Below are 20,643 nucleotides of genomic sequence, written 5' to 3' on the forward strand. Positions count from 1 at the left end.
TTGATTCACTTCTTTATTTATAAATATTGCAATAAAAAATTAAGGTTTTAGCATGTTTTGTGGCCCTGCATCAACTCTTACATTTCCTTTCATCTTCGCTGCTTCCAACTTTCCCCTTCAGCGAAGCTGAATTACACCTTGATACTTGCATATATGGCATCTTATGTTTTTATACAATTAGTCCTAGTGTTGAGGGATCCCCAAGACCACTCCCTGGCTTGATGACTCTAGGATGACTCATAGGATTCAGCATATAGTAGTACTTGTAACTATGATTTATTACAGTGAAGTGATCTGAAGCAGAATCAGCAAAGGGAGGGGGCACATGGGAAAAAGTACAGGGAAAACCAGTTGAAAGCTTACAGAATTCTCTTCCAATGGAGTCACACAGGAAACACTTAATTCCCTCAGGAACAGGTTTGACAACATGTAAGATGTTGCCAACCAGGGAAATTCTTTAGCGACTCGGTGTCCAGGATTTTTATTAGGGTCTGGTCATGTAGGCACTCCCTGCCTGGTACATGCCCACATTCTGGCCTCTCAGAAGGAAAGTCATTGTTGGCCATAAGCCATACTATTTGTACAGATGATTTAAGCATAGTGAGCTATTCTAATCAGTTAATAGTGGGTGTCCTTCTGAAATCTAAGTTCCCACATGGCAGCCAAGGACCAACCTTACAACCATGCTGTCCAAAGAAAGGATAGTAATTCAAAATTGGTATGTTAACTCTTTAGTCTGTCTTTCTGTCCTCTCCATGAAATGGTTATTCCCATAAAAACAGTCTGTTTAAAACTACAAGGTTCCATTTGCCAAGACATTTTTTGAATTGGTGCTATGTCTAAGACCCAAGGGTGTCACAAAGGTGAATGAAATGCAGTTGATTCATTTAAAAACGCGAAACCTTTGTATGAGTCAGACTGTTAGAAGTGCTACGGTGAAGGTATCAATGAAGTACCATCAGGGCACAGAATAGGAAGGACTCAGTGAAAGGAAGTTGGTAAAGATTTTCTTCAAGTAGATACTATTTCCGTTGAGCCTTGAAGGTGATTAGACATTAGGCTGCTGGGATAAAATGGTCAAGGTATGTGAGTGGAGAGAAAGCAAAAGTATGGGGGCATGAAAATGTAAGGTGGCTCGTGTCAAAGTGATCAAGTTTGGCTGCTTAGTCGCTTTTTCAGAGAAGGTGGTGAAACGTGAGGTTGAAGAAGTTGGGAGAGGCCAGCTGTGAAATGTAAGGTTTTTTTGGTTTGTTTTCTGATTTTGTTTGTTTGTTTGTTTTTTTAACTAAGAAATGTTTAATTTCTTGCTTAGAATATAGGAGCCAAAGAATACTGATAGTAGCATAAAGCTATTTTTCCAACCGTTGGCGATCATGATCCATTAGTAGGTTGTAAAATCAATTTAATGAGTCTTTTCTTTCAGCATTTTTTAAAAAGATGGGATATTTCATAATGTGTCATATTGCAGTGCACATACTGAGGGTGTTTCTTGAAACATTTGATATAAGGGTATAAATGTATGTGTATATACACATACATACATACATACATACAAACGTTTCCTGAGTTGTGATATTAAGTGCATTTCTGTGGGTTACAGTCAAAGTTTGAAAAAAAATTTAAAAGATAAATTATAAGACTGGAAACAAATTAGGAAATCATTTCAGAGTGTCTTATTTCCAACAATATGGTAACCTAGATACCTGAAAATGTTTCTGCTACATACACCTAGGAATACTAAATAAAAAATAAGGTAGGCCATAAAATGCACAACTGAGTAATTGAGAATGTAAGTGAGATATTCAGGGGTTAGAATGAAGAGTAACTGAAAACAGAGCAGTAATCATGTGAGCTGATATTTGAGGGTTGGGAGATGTGGGAGAGGAGGTGGTTGGTCTTCTAAATGTAGGGGTTTTCCTTTTAATGTAGGAAATAACAGGTTATGAACACTAGGAGGTGAGAAATATCCAGCAGTCAGTGCAAGACAATAATTAAGGAGTTGGATCTCTCATCTTTTTAAAAAATTTTATTTATTTACTAGAGAGAGATGGCATGCACAGTTGGGTGGGGGGCAGAGTCAGAGGGAGAAGCAGGCTCCCCGCTGAGCAGGGAGCCCGATGCGGGACTTGGTCCCAGGACCCCGAGAACATGACCTGAGCTGAAGGCAGCCACTTAACCCACTGAGCCATCCAGGCACCCTTGGATCTTCTTGTCTTACTCAGGGTCTGGGTTGAGGAAACAAATCTGTGAATGTGGAACTGTGGTTCCATACCTCATAAAGTTTTGGAATCTAAATTCATGCTACCCAAGTGGTCTTGAAACCTGCAATCTGGGAAATTAATATAAAAATTTGATCCCAAGCCAATTCCTGAGGTGCTTGGCAAAAGCCAGGCAAAACCACTTTTGAGAGGCACACATTCAATCCAGGCCATTCTCTTGGTTGAAAGCTGCAGGAGAATTCAAACCACCATGAGTGAGAACAGCATAGGCCACAAATTGAAGGATCAAATTTCCCCCCACACTTCAGCAGATTAGAGCTGTCTGGTAGAGACTTTAAAATCAATGTTATTAAAGTGATTAAAAACAAAAGCAGAATCTAAAGCATGAAGATCCTAAGAGGAAAAGAGTAGAATTGAAAGAATGTCTAGAAATAAAAACACCATCCTTAAAATAAAAAAAAAAAACCATTCAATGAGCTAAATTGTAAATCAGACCCAACTGATGGAGAATTATTGAAGTAAAAGGCCCATAGGAAATTATCTGGAATGCAGCAGAGATTGATAAAGAAATAAAAATGTGAGGTTGAGTCCAGTCAAAAATAGAATGAAAAGATACTTCATATTTCTAATGAGTTGCAAATGTAGAGAATAGAAATAATGAGAGACAATATTCAGAAGTGTAATGACTAAGAATTTTCCAGAATTGATGACAGATTTAAGAAGTACAGTGAGTCTGGGGGCACCTACTTGGCACAGTCCATTGAGCATCCGACTTTTGTTTTCAGCTCAGGTTGTGGTCTCGGGGTTGTGGGATCAAGCCCCGCATTGGGCTCCAAGCTCAGCACCGAGTCTGCTTGGGACTCACCCCCCCTCCTCGTGCCCCCCCCCAAATAAATAAAATCTTTTAAAAAAAGAAGTACAATGAGTCTAAAGCCAAAGGTAAAAATAATTCCATGTCTACTTCAGAATGAAACTGCGGAACACCAAAACAGTTGAAGGTAAAAAAGGCAAGAAGCTATTTCAGTAATCAAGTTAGGAGCTGATATATGCCTGATGTTGGAGGATGGGTCCAGAAGACCTGTTAGAGAATTAGAGGTGGCATGATTTGGTAACACTACGAGTGTTGAATTTGAGGGTTTAGGAGGAAGCGATGTAAAATGATGTTGAGGCTTCCAGTTTACATTATTGAGGCAGTTGACAACAGAAAGTTGTCAAGTTTACATTATTGAGGCAGATGACAACAGAAAGTTGTCAAGTTTGGCAACAGAAAGATGGAAAGATTTGGGATGTGCCAAGGATGGAGGATCAGGGAAGAGTAACATTGTTTAAGACTTGTTGAGTTTGAAGTAACCACAAGAAACCTACACACCGCTACGTGCAGGTGATTAGAAATACCAATTCAGAGTCTGGAAGGGCCGAACATGAGAATACATGGGTCATTTTTATAAGTCGTTACTGAAAGCCTGAGATTGATTGCCAAGAGTAGAATGCAAGGTGAGAAGAGATGCAGCATGTTTTGGAACATGGGGGAATGGACCTCTTTAAGAGTAGATAGGTAATGAGCGGTGAGAACCTGGGAAGCAAAGGAGTGGTATAAAACTGAGAGGCTCAGTGAGATTTGACCGTCTGGAGATTGTGGAAGAAAAAGAGGATATATTCCGTTCCCGCAGCAAGGAGTTGTGACAACACATGTGGGAGGTTGCCAACACGGACATGCATGAGAGACTCAGTGCTTAAGGTCTTTATTCAGGACTGATCACGGAGGCAACCCCTGACTTTTGAAAAAGTCTTTTCTGTGTATTAGAAGTGATATCCACATGTTAGTGGTCTGAGGAATGAACGGAAGGTGAGAAATTGGAAAACACTCACAAAAAGTTGGATAGTAAAGGAAGAGGAAAAGACATCTTCTTCTGGTTTAAAATATGAATAGTTGACCACGCAGCAATATACCATTTTAGAAACGCTTCTGAATTCCTTGTGTATTGTCTGTTTTAGTCTTTGAAGATAAGGACTTTATTTTTCTTCCCTTCTAATGCTGTTATGGAAACAGCAGTGCTCTTTAAATGATTAAGCAGTTTTTGGTGCTACTTTATTGCCTTCTACCAAATAGACCTCTTTCTTTTCTTTTCTCGAGTGTGCCCCATCTCTCTCTCTAAACTACTTCCTCTATATTTATCCTTCTTTTTTTCAGCTTGCTTTTTCTTATTTACTCATTCGTGGCATTATCTTGGAACAGTCAGGGATAGAGGTTATTTAGATCGAAACATTAAAAAGTTTGGTAGGGGTTGGAAGTGTATTACTCTGTTAAAATTGCTCATCTTACATCCCTAGGAAGAATATAAAAAAACAACATTGTGAAGCAATTGTTGGAGCACAATGTGGCCATGCAGTGTTAAGAGGAGCCCACGTCTATGTTCCAGGAATTGTGTCCGCTTCAAAGTGTAAGTATAATGTTTCAGCCTCTCTGTACAAGAAAAGATTCTTTAAAATCTGTATACATTATCAAGTGGAAAATGTATTAAGCTATCATTCAGATGTATTTCAAATTTACTTTTATCAGATATTTTCCAAGTTTTACATTTGGGATAGCCAGAAAGAGATTTATCTGATATGGTTTAACAAACTGGGCATCCAAATATGGTTTTTTGCCAGTTTTTTTCTTTCCGTAAAAGAGCGTGTTAGATGATGTTTATAGGATCATTACTGATTAATAGAGTGTAAGATGTCAGTGAAATTTTATTTTGTATTCTTAACTCCATTGCCCTCAGACTTCTGTTGTCATTTGTGAGGTAACCGTCAGAACTTGGGGTCTTAATATTGGAATAAAAGCCAATATTCTTAATTTACTCACTCAGTTGATGACATATGCTTAATAAGTTAGTCACTGTGGTTCAGTCTTAATTTATTGGGCTTGAAATCAAGACACATGGGTTTTGATCTATTGGGAGGTTGTTCAGTCTGGACTTCAGTTATGTTATCTGTGAAATAAATAATTTGACCTACATCAGGGTGTGCTGAACTACTGCCCACTGGCCAGGTCTGGCCCATGTCTGTTTTTGCGTGGCTCACAGCTGAAAATCGTTTTTCCATTTTTAAAAGGTTGTTTAAAAAAAAAATACAAAGAAGAATATGCCAAGAGACTTTGTGTGGCTCATGAAGCCTAAGGAATTCACTTGCCCTTTATAGGAACAGTTCATTGACCTCTGATCTATGTGATTTGAACAGTCCTTCTAGCTCTAGTTGATAGACTGCTCATTACTGCTATCAAGTTAATGGGCTAGAAAAATTTATGACAGGCTAGTCTAAGAACATGAAAGTGGAATCGAGTCACCCAATTATTAAAGTCGCTGGGATTGGTTACTGAAAATAATTTAATGAAATGGCTACAAAACCTAGATTTAATCAGCCATAAGAATCAACTTCATATGCTGTATAGTTACAAGGTGTTCTGAGTATATACATATATATACATAGGTACATCTATATATGTATACAAACATTCATGTATATACACACATGCACACACGTGTATATGAATGAATGTACTTATCATTAAAATCTCTGTCTTAATTGCTATAATAGGAAACCAAAGAAATAAAAACAGCGTTATGTGATTTAGAAACATTTCTTTGAGGGATTTTAGTGTACATTTTTGATGAATCTTTTTAAAGGATTCTTAGAACTTTGAGGATTGAGCCAAAGATACCAAAATTTATATGAAGTTGTTTAGGGAATGTTAGGTTTGGAAAAAATAATTTAAATAGTAGATAGCCTTCATTTTCTGCTTAGCTAAAGAGTTCCAGCTTGGATAGGATGTTTTGAAGACTTGTATTTTTTTTTCTCCTAGAAAAAAAAAGTCTCCAGTTAGATATATTGTTATGGAACATTTAAAAGTAAAACGTTGTATTTTCTGTAAGGGGATATTTTGAGGTAATGAATCAGTTTAGACCTCTTTATGCCCACTATTGATGCCGTTAAATGTCCCTAGTCTAGCTTAAAGAATTTTCACTGTTCTTCTGCCAAAATATAGTCTAATTAGTATAATCTGAATTTTCTTCTTTCTTAGTTATGAAAGCTGGAGATCTTATTTCTGTATACTCAGATATTAAAGGCAAATGTAAGAAAGGAGCCAAAGAATTTGATGGAACAAAAGTATTTCTTGGAAATGGGATTTCTGAACTAAGCCGCAAAGAAATCTTCAGTGGGCTACCTGAACTGAAGTATGTCATCAGGTGTTTTGGGGAAATATGCATTCTTTTTGGTGGTTCAAGGAAAATAAAAACAATGTAAAAAAATATATCTGGTTACATTATAAAAATTTTTTTTGGTATAAATTTGACTGAAAAATAATTGTTCAATGCATATTTCCATGTTTTTTTGAAAAATTGCTTTTGGGTAAAAGAGTAAATGCTTAGATTAAAGGGCCCACCTACATAAGTGGGTAGTCATGTTGTAATTGTCCGTTTCAGTTTTCCTTTTGAATTTTATTGATTTGAAAATTTTTGCATCTTTTGGGGAACAGTACTCATCTTGATAAAGGATGAATTATGTGACCTATCCAGAACTCTTTAAACAGTCTAATTTTGTGAAACGAAAAGCTTATGATTTTAACATAAATTAAAAAGAAAAGTTTTTATTAAAAAAAAATTTACCAGAAAGCCAGCAATCACGTGGCTACTCGTGGTCAAGAATTAATACTTGGATCTGGGGTGCCTGGGTAGCTCAGTCGGTTGAGTGTCCAACTCTTGATTTCAGCTCAGATGGTGATCTCATGGTCGTGGAATCGGTCCGATTCCACAAGCGCTCTCTCTCAAATAAATCTTAAAAAAAAAAAAAAAAAGAATTAGCATTTGGATTTACTCAAACCAAATTTAAAAAGTTTTAAATCATCTTGGGTTGCTACTGACTCTAACTAAATTAAATGAGTGGGCAAGCCAGAGTCATTTTGCTTCATATTTTCAGCCTGTTTAAGGAGTTCTGTGGACAGCTCCATTACTCCACAGTTGACAGCTGATGTAGACATGCCGAAAACTGAATTTATCAGTGCAGAGCTGGACTACCTACCTGATTCCTGGAACAGTTTTCATGTCTCAGCAATCTGGGTTTATAGTTGAAATCAATTCTTCTGAAGAAAAAGATTATTGGATTAACTCTAGATAGCAGTACTTTCCAAATGGCCAAGAGCAAGGATTTTATTCTCCTTAGAAGACTTTATAAAGATAAAGCATATATATGTTGTGTTTATCTTTGGGTCTCTAATAGAAAATTGACATTTTGATTTCCTCCTTTCGGTCTATTATTAGTGATACACTTTTCATCCTCTCTTTTTTGTGTGACTGGCTTAATTTTTTTTTTTTTTTTACTGAATTATAATTGATGTATTTCAGGTATACAACACAGTGATTCAATATTCATATGCATTAGAAAATGGTCACCACAATAAGGCATTACCATCTGTGGTTATACAGAGTTGTTACAATATTATTAACTATATTCCCTGTAGTGTACCTTACATCCCCGTGTTTTATTGATAACTTATTTCATCTAGTTTTTAACTTATTTAATCCCCATAACTGAATCCCCGTAACTCATTTATAACTGGAAAGTTAATCTTTTTCACCTTCTTCATTACCCTTACCCCCTTCTCTGGCAACCATCAGATCTCTGTGTCTATGTTTCTGTTGTTTGTTCATTTGTTTTTTAGATTCCACATACAAGTGAAATCATACAGTATTTGTCTTTATCTGTCTGACTTATTTCACTTAGCATAATACCCTCTGGGGCTATGTTGTCATGAATGGCAAGATTTCATTCTTTTTTTATGACTGAGTAATAATCCCCTGGGGGTGTGTGTGTGTGTGTGTGTGTGCACGCGCACGCATGTGTACAATATTTTTTTGTAGCTCTATACTTTCAGTCTGTGTTTGTCTTTGGATCTGAAGTGAATCTCTTGTAGTCAGCTTATAGATGGGTCTTGTTTTTTATTCATTCATTCATGCTATGTGTTTTGCTTGGATCGTTTAGTCCACTTTCATGTAAAGTAATTATTGATACGTGTGTACTTATTGCCATTTTGTTATTTGTTTTCTGATTGTTTTTGTAATTCTTTGTTCTTTTCTTAGGATTTGATTATTTTAGTGTTATGCTTGGATTACTTCCTCTTTATTTTTTATGTACCTATTATAGGTTTTCAGTTTGTGGTAACCATGAGATCTGTCTATAGATACCTATGTATGTAACAGTCTATTTCACGGTGGTAGTTGCTTAAATTTGAACACATTCCAAAACATTGCTCCCCTCCCTGTAGCATTTTATGTTCATGCCATCATATTTTACATGTTTTTATTTTCTGTATTCCTTAACTAATTATTATAGAGTTGATTTGACTACTTCTATCTTTTAACCTTCCGACTACCTTTGTAAGTGGTTGATACCTTTTTTATATACCTTTACTATATATTTGCCTTTACCAGTGAGATTTTTATCTTTCATATATTTTATTTCCAGTTATGGCCTTTTCCTTTTTGCTTATAGAAGTCTGTTTAATAGTACAAAGCTAGTTCAGGAGTGATGAACTCCATTAACTTTTGCTTCTCTGGGAAACTCTTTATCTCCCCCTTCAATTGTGAATGATAACCTTGCTGAGTATTCTGGATTGTAAGCACTCTGAACGTATCGTGCCATTCATTCTCTTCTGGCCTGCAAAGTTTGTGCTAAGAAATCAGCAGATAGCCTTATGGGGGTTCCCTTAAATGTAACTAATTTTTATTTCTGCTGTTTTTAAGAGTTTGTTTTTAATTTCTGACATTTTGATTATGATGTATCTTGGTGTGGGTCTCTTTGGGTTCATCGTTTTGGGGATTCTCTTTTTCTTTGATCTGGGCATCTGTTTCCTTTGCCAAATGAGGGAAGTTTTCATTTATTATTTCTCAGATTTTCTGCCTCGTTCTCTCTCTTTTTTCTTTCCTTCTTTCTTTCTTTTCTCTCTCTCTTTTTCCCCCCGTTGGGGACTCCTGTAAAGGGGATGTTAGTGCACCTGATGTTAGCTTACAGGTCCCCTAAACTATCCTCATTTTTAAAATTCCTTTTTCCTTTTGTTGTTCAGTTTGGGTGATTTTTACTGCCTTGTTTTCCAGATCACTGCCCTGTTCTTCTGTATTACTAATCTGCTGTTTATTCCCTGGAGTGTATTTTTATTTCTCTTATTCTTCAGCTCTGATTGGAACTTTTTTGTATTTTCTTTTTGTTGAAGTTCTCACTGTGTTTATCCATTTTTCTCCCGAGTTTGATGAGCAATGTTACGGCTATTACTTTGGACTTTTTATTGGATAAACTGTTTATTTCCATTTTGTTTAGTTCTTTTTCTGATGTTTTGTGTTCTTCTTTTGTTTGGAACGTATTCTTCTGTTTCCTTATTATGCCTGACTCTGTGTTTCTGTGTATTAGGTAGTTCATCTACATCTCCTGGTGTTGAAGGAGTGGCTTTACGTAAGACATGACCTGTAGGGCCCCGTAGTGCAATTCTGTTACCCTGGTACCCAGACACAGGTTCCTCAGGGGTGTTCCCTGAGTGGGCTATGTGTGTCCTCCTCTTGTGGCAGCCCCTTGACAGCTGCAGGTGCACTCTTGGTGAGGCTGGCTTCCCTCTCCTCCTGGTTGGCTGGAGGCCTATTCCTGATGACTACAGGTGTGCTGGTGGGTGGAGGCCTATAGACTGCAAGGCTCTGCTGAGGGGCAGGATTGTATGGGGCTCTCAGTGGGGTGTGCACCCTGGCATTAGCATTTTGGAGAGAGGATTTCAAAATGGTGTCTGTCAGCTCCAGCATCAGCAGGGCAGAACAAGATAGCAAAAATGGCTATCACCAGTGTCTTACTCCTCAGGAAGAGCCCCCCCCCCTTCAGCAGGTGCTCCAAGATTAGTAAGTAGGCCTACTTCACCTATGGTCTGTGTGCTTTTTGATCTGGCTTTTGATCTTTTTTGATCTTTTTGATGTGGTTTTTGATCTGATTTGAAACCATTTGTACTGGTTTCTGGGTTGAGTTTGTGTGCAAACCCTTTGTGAGTGGGGTTTCCATTCCTTCCAGTTTTGTAGTTTTCCTGGACATACTCCCTGTTGGTTTTTAAGGCCAGATGTTTTGGAAGCTCATCTCTTCAGGCATTATCTAACGGTTGTTGGATGTGGAGTTTGAGTCTCTTCTCAAGGAGGTAACATTCCTTTGAGGTCTGTTCTGACAGTGGAATGATGCTCCAAGGGTGTGGTTTTGTCCTTAGCAAGACTGTATCTTTGCCTCTTCTACTCGTCTTGGTGCTATCCCTTGTTGTGAGGACTCTGTTCATCCCGTTTCTAGGTCCCATTCAGTTTGTTGTTTGTGGGAGGAGGTGATCTCAGGATCTTATTATTCTGCCATCTTGAACCCTCTTCCACTCATCATTCTCTTATATTATTCAGTGTAGTAGTTCTAGTAACTTTGCTGACAGACTTTTCTGAGTAATGTTTGTTGGTAGGAGTAGCAGGCAGCCATCTTTCAGAAAACTGTTGATTTTTTTTTAACTCAGCTTTTAAACTCAGCGTTCAGTTAATGCTGCTATAATTTCTTTCTCTGCCTATGGGAGGAAAACCATGCTTCCGTAACAAATGCTATACATATATCATGTATGTTTCTTACTATAAAATTTTAGAACTGTGTCTACTAGTGGTACTTTGTTATTCAGCTAGTAAATTTGCACCCTTTGTTTTCTTGAATTACAGTGTAGTTTAGTCATAGACTTCATAGAAATAGATTAATTTATTAACCAGCCTGTTTATCTTATGAGATCTGGTTCTTTGCATTATTATATGGAGATACATATTACAAAAACAGTTTTATTTTTTATTTTTTTAAAGATTTTATTTATTTATTTATAGAGAGCACAAGCACGAGCAGGGGTAGTGGCCGGCAGAGGGAGAGGGAGAAGCAGACTCCCTGCTTAGCAGAGAGCCTGATGCAGAACTTGATCCCAGGACCCTAGGATCATGACCTGAGCTGAAGGGAGATGCTTAACTGACTACCCAGATGCCCCTACATGTTTCTTTTAAAACTGTTTTTGTGGGGTGCCTGGGTGACTTAGTCGGTCAAGTGTCAGCCTTTGGCTCAAGTCATGATCCCGGGGTCCTGGGATAGAGCCCTGCATCGGGCTCCTTGCTCAGTGGGAAGTCTGCTTCTCCCTCTCCCTCCACCTCTCCCCCTGCTCATGCTCTCTCTCAAATAAATAAAAATAAAATCTTTAAAGATAAATAAATAAAATAAAATTTGCCTAATTAAAAAAAAGTAGTCAGAAAGAAAGAAATGTAATCCCATACTGGAACATTAATTGGTTTAAATTATTCTTTGTCGAGTTGTTTTAAGTTAAATACTGTAAAGATGGACTAATTGTGCTGTGGTCAGAAGGAGACAGTCAAAGAAATAGCAGAACTTGAAGCACTAGGTAGGAACCAGATTAGAAAGGCAGGCATATAATTGTTAACATTTGAGTATTTTTCAGAGGACTATTGTCCTGCAAGTCAGAAAGTCATTTAAGTTATGAAAGAGTGAGCAGGTCATGGAATTCAAGGTGTCCAATAATGGGTCCAGACTGGGCAGGGGGTGACGTGTTGATCAAGGTCAGTGCGCCAATTGTCTCAACAAATGACTGATTTTGAGGCTGTGACTTTTCAGAAGGTTTCTTTGTATTTTTTCTGTTTGGGCAGGAACTATGTGGTAAATGGTTAGATTTGATCCTGGCTGGAGCAAGGACCAAAGACTAACTAATTAACTAACTCTGATTTAACTCTGATTAAAAGTACAGATTCAGACATATCAAGTGGTAAACAAACGAGTGAGGATAAAAGGGATGGGAGGAGGGAGACAGGAGTTAATGTTTGTTGTATGACAAAGGGTGTTAGAACCAAGTGGACACTGTAGTCATAACCACTGTGGTTGCAGTCCGCGAATATCTACAGAAATTATTTCACTCTAAAGAGCAGCGTAAACTTATCCTGTTGTGGCATAATAATAATTTGGTCTTTGGGTTTCTGGCACACAGCTCCCCAAATCCTTGGAATCTCTGCAGTGATGAGTGTCTTTTGTATGCTAATGAGGTGACTGGTAGCTGGGGGTCCTTAGATAGCTTCTAGAAGGCACTTGCCAGAGGAACCAACCTTGTAGTTAGAAGGGTGGAACTTGCAGCTCTATCCCTGGGCCTCCAGGGAGAGGAGAGGCCCTGGAAATTCAGTTCCTATCCAGTGGTCAGTGATTTAATCAATCATGCCTATGTACTGAAACCTCCGTAAAGACCCCTAGGTGGTGGGGTTCAGAGAGCTTCCTGGTTGGTGAACACATCTAGGTGCGGGGAGGGTGGTGATCCATACACCTCTCCCTTCTCCTGTGCATCTCTTCCCTTTGGCCATTTCTGAGTTGTATCCTCCATAGTAAACCAGTACTAGTTAGTGTTGTTCTGGGTTCTGTGAGTTATTCTAGTGAATTTTCAAACCTGAGGAGGGAGAGCAGTGTGGAAACCCTCAAATTTATAGCCCGTTGGTCAGAAGTACAGATGGCAACCTGGGATGTGTAGCTGGCGTCTGGAGCGACACCGGTCTTGTTGGAACCAACTGTTGAGCCTGTGGCATCTCATAATAACCCCCAGCAGGTCATGCCGGGACTGAACTGGAGTGAGGGACACCCAGCTGGTGCAAGAGAAAACCCCACCCGTTGGTGTCAGGAGTATTGTGGGTAAAATGAGCCCACCTACCTACATCAAGCCGAGTACAAACCATCCACATAGATGCTTCCCTGCCAACATGGGCTCAGCAGCTCTGAGCTTGTCTAGCTAGTGGACCTGAGGAGTGTGTTCTCGTTCTCCCTGCTTAGACTCTAGTCCTTGTACTCCTGTACCTGGTTTAAATCCAGATTCTTAATCTTGCCTTTATTATTAGAGTGCACTTTTTCTGTGCCCGTCTAATCCCTGGGACATGCTGTTGGTTTCCCTTTGTCTTGCTCTCTGTGGTGTGGCCTGATACACCAGGCCATGTTTGGCTTTCTCCAACAGTATTTGTGTGCTTTCTCTTGCCTCTGATGGCCTCTTGACAGCTTCTCTCAGAAGGCGATGTTTGTCCTGATGAATCATCGTCCACCATGTTCTCTCCTGCGGCCTGGCCCTTCCTGCTCTGATCAGTTCCACTGCCGTTTATAGCATGAGATAAAGGTAGAAAAGCTCACCTTGAGTGTTGTGTCAGTACTGGGCCATTATTCTCTAAAGAGTTGAGTGAGTTGTGTGGCAACTCTGTGGTTGCTTAGCATCAGCATGATGCTGAAGTATATTTTTATTTTTCATACAAGTACCTACCATAGTGCCTTGCAAACTGAAGCATTCAGAAAATGTTTATTGAATTAAAAGCTGTTAACAATGATCATGAATCTGTTACCAGAAAGATTAGAATGAATCAACAAAGACTCAGATGTGAGTCAGAGAAAGAGAACTACCATATGATCTCATATGTGGAATTTAAGAAACAAAACAAATGGACGAAGGAAAAAAAAGACAAACCAAAAACCAGACTCTTAACTATAGAGAATAAACAGATGGTTCCCAGAGGGGAGGTGGGTAGGGGATAGGTGAAATAAGTGAAGGGGAGTAAGAGTACGCTTATCCTGGGGCGCCTACGTAGTGTGGTCCATTAAGCATCTGACTCTTGGTTTTAGCTCAGGTTGTGATCTCAGGGTCATGAGACTGAGCCCCATATCAGGCTCCGCACTCAGTGCTGAGTCTGCTTGTGATTCTCTCCCTTTCCCTCTGACCCACCCTCTCTCATGCATGCATGCTCTCTCTCTCTAAAATAAATAAATCTTTAAACAAAAAAAGAGTGCACTTATCCTGATGAGCCCTGAGTAATAGATAGAAATATTGAATCACGATATTGTACGCCTGAAATTAATAGAACACTGTATATAAAAAACAAAACACTGCATTAAAAGTAAGAATGAATGCATTATGCTAACATAAATAGCATTTTTAATTAAATAGCTATGTTAAAAAAAAAGACTCATGTTCTTTGCCTTTCTCAGTTTGTTCAAATCTCTGAAGAAACTCCTTTGTGCAAATGAAAAATTTATGTAACTATGCTTTTTAGTTTTCCTGATGACCTTCTGCTATAAGGAGTAAGCATAGACAATTCACAGGAATATCCTAAGTATTGTGGTATTGAGTAAAAGAGGTTTTAAAAAGGCAGAACATCTTATATTTGTTATGCTATGTGGGTATGTTCCTGGAAATGGAGTCTGTATGGACTGTGGCATTTATACAGACTAATGTTAAATTTTTCTGCTTTTCAGAGGTATAGGCATAAGAATGACAGAACCGGTATATCTCAGCCCCTCATTTGACAATGTACTGCCCAGCTACTTATTTTTACAGGCAAGTGTTTGTCAGAGTAAAATATTTAATGATATTGAAACATAACTTCAATGAGTCATTTCAAATCTAAGGTTTCTATTACCATATTTTTTTGTGATTTATTTTTCTGATCTACCTTTTGTTAAGCAGTAAAGACCAAAAAACAAAAAAACCCCCCCAAAAAACAAAAAAACCACTTTGTACATATTCTCTTCTTTTTCTCAACTGATTTTAAAGTTTTTTTAAACCTTCTGTTGCCCAAAAATGGTTTAATTGCTTATTAGCCTCTACTGTTTTTTCTTGAAAAATAGTTTAGAAAATATATTACTTTAAAAAAATGCATTACTGGGGCACCTGGGTGGCTCAGTCAGTTAAGCATCTGCCACTGGCTCAGGTCGTGATTCTGGGGTCCTGGAATCAAGCCCCATGTCAGGCTCCCTGCTCTGTGGGGAGTCCGCTTCTCCCTCTTCCCCCACCTTGTGTGTGCTCTCTCTTTCTCACACATACACAAATAAATAAAGTCTTTTAAAAAAATGCTTTACTCTGGGATATTATTCTATCTTACTTAAGGCAAACTGTTATTCTAGAGTAGCAGACCTTGTATCATCAAAACTAATAACGACTTGATGGTATAATATAACTTATTGCAGTCTAACTTATTGCTGTAGATATTTGAATTGTCCAATCTCATATTTCTAGGTGCCAATCAGAAATAGTAAGATTGTTTTACATTTTACTTTTCTCCTACAGAAATGGGATAGTGGCAGGGAGATAGGAAGCCCATATGTCTTTGAGTGGCATTAGCAGCATAAAACTAGAATTCTTAAGTGGGTGTTAAATGGTGAGGCACCTGAAATTGCAAAATTTTGTACATTTTCTTAGAAAAAAATCCAAGACTTTGTTATATTTCTAAAAGGGCTTTCACCTTCAAAATATTGAGAACCACTGAATTGAGGGGGAAAAAATGTGCTTTTTTTTTTTTTTTTTTTTTTTTTTACTAAATTGAAGGGGAGATGCATTGTGCATGTGCATGTGTGTGTCTCGTGTGTGAACGCCCTATGAGATCATAGGCTACTCTAGAAAACTGTGAATTTCCTGACACTAGTATGTTTACAGAAAACCTGTTCTTGGCAAAGGATGCTATACTGGATTACGTCCAAAAATTTCTTTATGTTCTCTGATTCTGAATTTTAAAAGGATTTAGAATCATTGATAATTGATTTTTTTTTCTTTATAGAATTTGCCATCTGCTGTAGTAACTCATGTTCTGAATCCTCAACCTGGAGAGAAGATTCTAGATTTGTGTGCAGCACCTGGAGGCAAAACAACACACATTGCAGCATTAATGCGTGATCAGGTGAGACTGTCTTCACAGCAAAAACTCCTGTCAACAAATTACATGTTTCAGTGTTGAAGGTGGAACTACACATAACTTATGAAACATTATATAGACATTTATAATCTGAATTATTTCAGATTCAGCCAAAGTGAAGACTGCTCAATGATGGCATTGATCACATGTTGAGTTCAGTAGATAATTATCATTTGTGAGGACTATCTGAAGATCTTCTTGAATCCCAGATTTATTGATACATTTGTGGAGTAGAAGTCTTCTTCATAAAATTACATTTAAATACAACATTTAAGGTTTTTTGTATTCTTAATTGTAAGACTCAACACTTTTTAAACTATAAATTCTGCCACTAAAACTTAATTTAACAGCACATTACTGAAGTATCAATATATACATTGATACATATATGTACATTATGATACATATACATCAAACACATTTTCTTGAGAGTCATAAAAACCTTATAATCTGGCTTAATTATAATGCCTGTCTCATTGTCACAAAATATAGTAAGTCTTGGATAACTTTATTTCAGATTTTACTGCTTTTTCCTGCATATATGTATTTGACAATATATTTCCTTTCATTGTGGGTTAATCTGTGTTCAAAACTCAGTGTGACCTTGTAACCGTTCTGTACTGAGCCTGAGATTCTTCAGCTCAAGAAGAATAGGGCCAGTTGATGATATCTTTCTTCTTATTTCAAATTCCATAAAATTACATGGTTCCTGAAATGCTTAGACATACTAGTATCTTCACCTACTTTACTCTGGAGGCAGATTTTAACTGGTTGGTTGATTAAGCAGACAGTTAGTGCTTACATATGCCAAGTACTGGGGATGCAGCAATAAACCACTGGGACCAAAAATGTCTTCGTCATGTAGCTTCCCTTCTAGTTAAGAGGAGACAGATAATAAACTAAATGAATACAAGTTACGGCATGTAGGATTGTGGTAAGGGTGGTGGTGAGCAAGAGAGGAAAGGAAGGGGCAATCGGGGGTATTGAGGGGTGTGAGTCTGCAGTTTTAGGAGGGTGGTGAGACATGCACCCTCTGAAGGTGGTTTTTGAGGAAAGTCTTGGAGGTGATGAGCAGCATGGAAGTCTCTGGAGTGCATGTTTTCACTAGAGAAAAAGCAAGTGTGGGTGCTCTGAGGCTGGAGGGCACCTGCCCCGTTTGAGGAACCTCTGCCGTTTGCTGAGAGAGATGGAGTGAGGAGGGCAGGAGGAGGAAGAGAAACCAGAGAGAGGGAGGCCCCAGGGGAGGGTGTTTAGGTCGAGCTGTTGGCAGGGTCTGACAGGATGTTAGCTAGCTGTGCTTGAGTGATGGGAAGTCACAGAAGAGTGACATAAGCCTCTATACTATTTCAAGTATCCTTTTGGCTGCTGCCTTGAGAACAGGCTGGAAGAGGGCAAGGGTGACTGGTTTAAATTCAGGGAAGCATCGTGGAGGTGGCAGGGAGTTCTGGAGATGTGTTTAAGGTGGAGTTGTAAGGAGTTGCCAATGCACTGGATGTGGGCTATGGATATGGGAGAGTAATCCAGGGTGACTCCTACAGATTTTGGGTAGGGGTGACTGTGGGAGGAGCAAGTTCTGCAGGGAAAGGTCAGAAAGTTAGTTTTGGAGATAGTAACTGAAGTGCCCATTAGACTTGCAAAGGGTGATGTTGAGCAGGCAATTGGATATTGGAGCCTAGAGTTCAGGACAGAGGTATAGACTGGAAATAAAAATATGGATCGGAAGTGTAAATATATATAAAATAGAAATTTGCAAGTGATCAGCATATAGATAATACTTAAAGCTACAGAACTGGCGTGGGTGGCAATAGAGAGTAGAAGAGGCCGGAAAACTGAGCCGCACGGGTACTGTGTGCCAACATTCAGAGGTTGGGGAAAGGAGAAGGAATGGCCAGCGATGTCAGCGGAAAACCAGAGGAGTAGTATGACACCCCGGAAACAATGCAACGAAAGGGATTGAAAGACAGCGGAGAGATCAGATGTGTCAGATGTTCTTGGCGGTCCACGTAAAGTGAGGACTGAGAACTTCCAGTGCACTTAGCACCAGGTTGGTGATGGGCAGCCTTACCATAAACAGTTTTGGTGAGTGGAAATGCTTGCTTGCATTGAGAATGAGAGGAATCCAAGAAAGTGAATCAAGACAGCTCCTTTGGTGGTGGGAGGGGGAGGTATTTGTACAGGAATGCAGTGAAATGGGGCAGTAGTTGGAGGTGAACTCAGGGAGCACTTTATTTTAAGATGAGAGGAGTGATCATGTTTGTGTGCTAATGAGAGATCCATTAAAAGGGGAAATTGCTAACACCAGAGGGAGCAGGGAAGATTGCTGGAACAGTGTCTTTGAGGAGGTGAGATATGATACAGTTGGATGCACAAGTGGCTTTAGATGGTAGCGTGCGGCAGTTTATCCATGGAAATCGGAGGGGAGGGGGAGTACACGGGTGCAGATATTGGTGGGCTGGTCAATGTGGTAAGAGACAGGAAGTTCTCTTCTGGTTGAGTTTTCTCAGTGAAACAGGAAGCAACGCCATCCTATGAGAATGGGGATTGATTGGGAAGGAGGTGGTAAGAGCTAGGAGGTACGAAACGTTAATCTAGGAAAATGGAAGTGAGAATGGGCTATGGACACATCCTGGGAATTTCAGTTTGCACTATGGGCTCCATGAATACAATGGTCATGAGTTTAAGGTAAGATTTATTGGGATAGTGATGGGCTTTTTTTAGCTGCCTGGGGGTAGATGTGAAGTTGACGGAGAATTGGATTTAACCACAGCAACATTTTTGTCGTGCTTATATCTGAGACACAGAAGCATGTGTATAAGAGAGTAATGTGATGGAACATGGAATCTCAACTGGGTGAAGAGCGTAGCAAGGACAGTGAAAGACTGAGGGCAGTGGATCCATTCTTATTTTTCTAAGTTAGCTCAGATTTATACAGTAGTAGGAATTCTTAGGCACTTAGGAAACTCGGCAGTTGTTTTCATGGTACTCATTTATAGATGAGGAAAAATTGCCTACTTGAAGTGTAAGACTTTCTGGTGTAGAAATACACTTCTGTGAGGCTTAACAGAGCCCTTCTGCTCTGATTCACTTGATAGAAGATGTAATATCTGTGTGCTCACTCCCCAGAGTGCCAGATGTTGGACTTTACCAGATAATCGATCATTTTTTATCTATATTTGATGGTTTTTAGGATGGTCAAGTGATTTATAAGCAATCTTGGACAGAAAATAATACATTTACTGTGTCAAGGTGAAATTGTAGCTTTTCCCTTTCATTAGTGCAAATCATTTTATCCAAAGACTTCTGATGAAAATTCACATTACTTGCATATTAGTATTTGATGCTATTACAGTTTCTGAAATATTCACTATGTCACAAGCAGGGGGATAACGCGCGTGCACACAAACACATGTAAATAAATAAATAAATTTATATTTTCAATAAATATATTAAAGGGTTAAAACCTATCTCTGCACTATATGTGTATCTACATACACTATAAATAGGCAATGTATATATGTTCTGTGTGTGTGCATGTATATATGCACCCTGTATATATGCACCCTACACACACACACACATATGCACACGCACACACACACACACACACACACACACTTGTGGTAGCACTCAGTGAGTGGCTTTAAAGTAACAAAGGAAGGAAAAGATATTTGTTGTTAAGGTTTTGGGGTATTATACTCTTGGTTCATTACAGGAGATGTACTTTCCTGTTTACTTATACTCTTCTTTGTCCCAAAGGAATTTAAGGTGGTAACAGCAAAAACTGTAAGGAAAAATGCATTAAATACCACCAGTGCATAAAGCGGCAGAACACGAAATAGAAGGATTCATTTTATGAAGGTGTGGTGTTTAATGCAAGTCAGTTTTCAGTTTACCTGAAATCCTTAATTGTAAAGATTATGGTGTGCTTTGAAGAAGTGATAATAATCTGCCCTTAATTTAAGGTATATGATATTTATTGTGTTTGCTTAGAAGTATCCAGACATATTTTATTCTCTCCAGTAAGAAATCTTTCCAAAGAGAGTCTGGATATTTTAGGTGTGTCCATGTTCTGTTGTTCGGTTTCATAGTGCTGTACAAAGATGACCACAGAAAGCGTAGCAGCATTGTAATCTATGCGGGTGATGCATTTGTCATACAAGGATGGTGTCATACAGGGATGTCATACAAGGATGGTGATGTATATAAAAGAAACAAAAGCAAGAAAAGACACTGAAGAGTTAATCTCACCATCTCTGCAATATCATTTCACAGTATATTTAAAAAATCACATGAATGTCACAATGCATTCGTAAAAGAGTGGCCTCATCTTCATTGACTTTAACTTAACCAAAGAGTTGCCATATAAAATTATTTTTGAACTACTTTTTATACCAGTCTATAGCATTTTGCTGTAATATACAGGTCAATATTTTTATGTTATGCTTGTCAGAATTGGCATGAATTTTGTTTGCATATACAACTCAGAAAATATTGAGATGAGGATTGATTTTATGGGTAACAGTCATCTGTATCCCAAAGCACTAGAAAGCACACATATCTCAGAACATTAGTTCATATTCTTCCAGGTGTGAACAAAGCACATCAGTTGGTGATTTTTTTTTTTTTTAATATTTACCTCCAAT

At 38.5% G+C, this 20,643-nt stretch overlaps 1 protein-coding gene across 3 annotated transcripts in view; it reads left to right on the plus strand.

Annotated features, from left to right (window-relative positions):
• Window positions 1-20,643, plus strand: part of NSUN6 (NOP2/Sun RNA methyltransferase 6) — a 65,434-nt gene that overhangs the window by 11,347 nt on the left and 33,444 nt on the right. For all 3 annotated transcript variants that reach the window (XM_048219410.2, XM_026478975.4, XM_026478973.4), the window contains exons 4-7: window positions 4,551-4,660; window positions 6,286-6,439; window positions 14,568-14,649; window positions 15,866-15,985. In XM_048219410.2, the coding sequence (XP_048075367.1) occupies window positions 4,551-4,660; window positions 6,286-6,439; window positions 14,568-14,649; window positions 15,866-15,985 (466 nt within the window). The remainder of the gene's footprint in view (window positions 1-4,550; window positions 4,661-6,285; window positions 6,440-14,567; window positions 14,650-15,865; window positions 15,986-20,643) is intronic.

The sequence above is a fragment of the Ursus arctos genome, unplaced genomic scaffold (assembly GCF_023065955.2).
Source record: "Ursus arctos isolate Adak ecotype North America unplaced genomic scaffold, UrsArc2.0 scaffold_30, whole genome shotgun sequence".
In the NCBI taxonomy this organism is placed as follows: Eukaryota; Metazoa; Chordata; class Mammalia; order Carnivora; family Ursidae; genus Ursus; species Ursus arctos.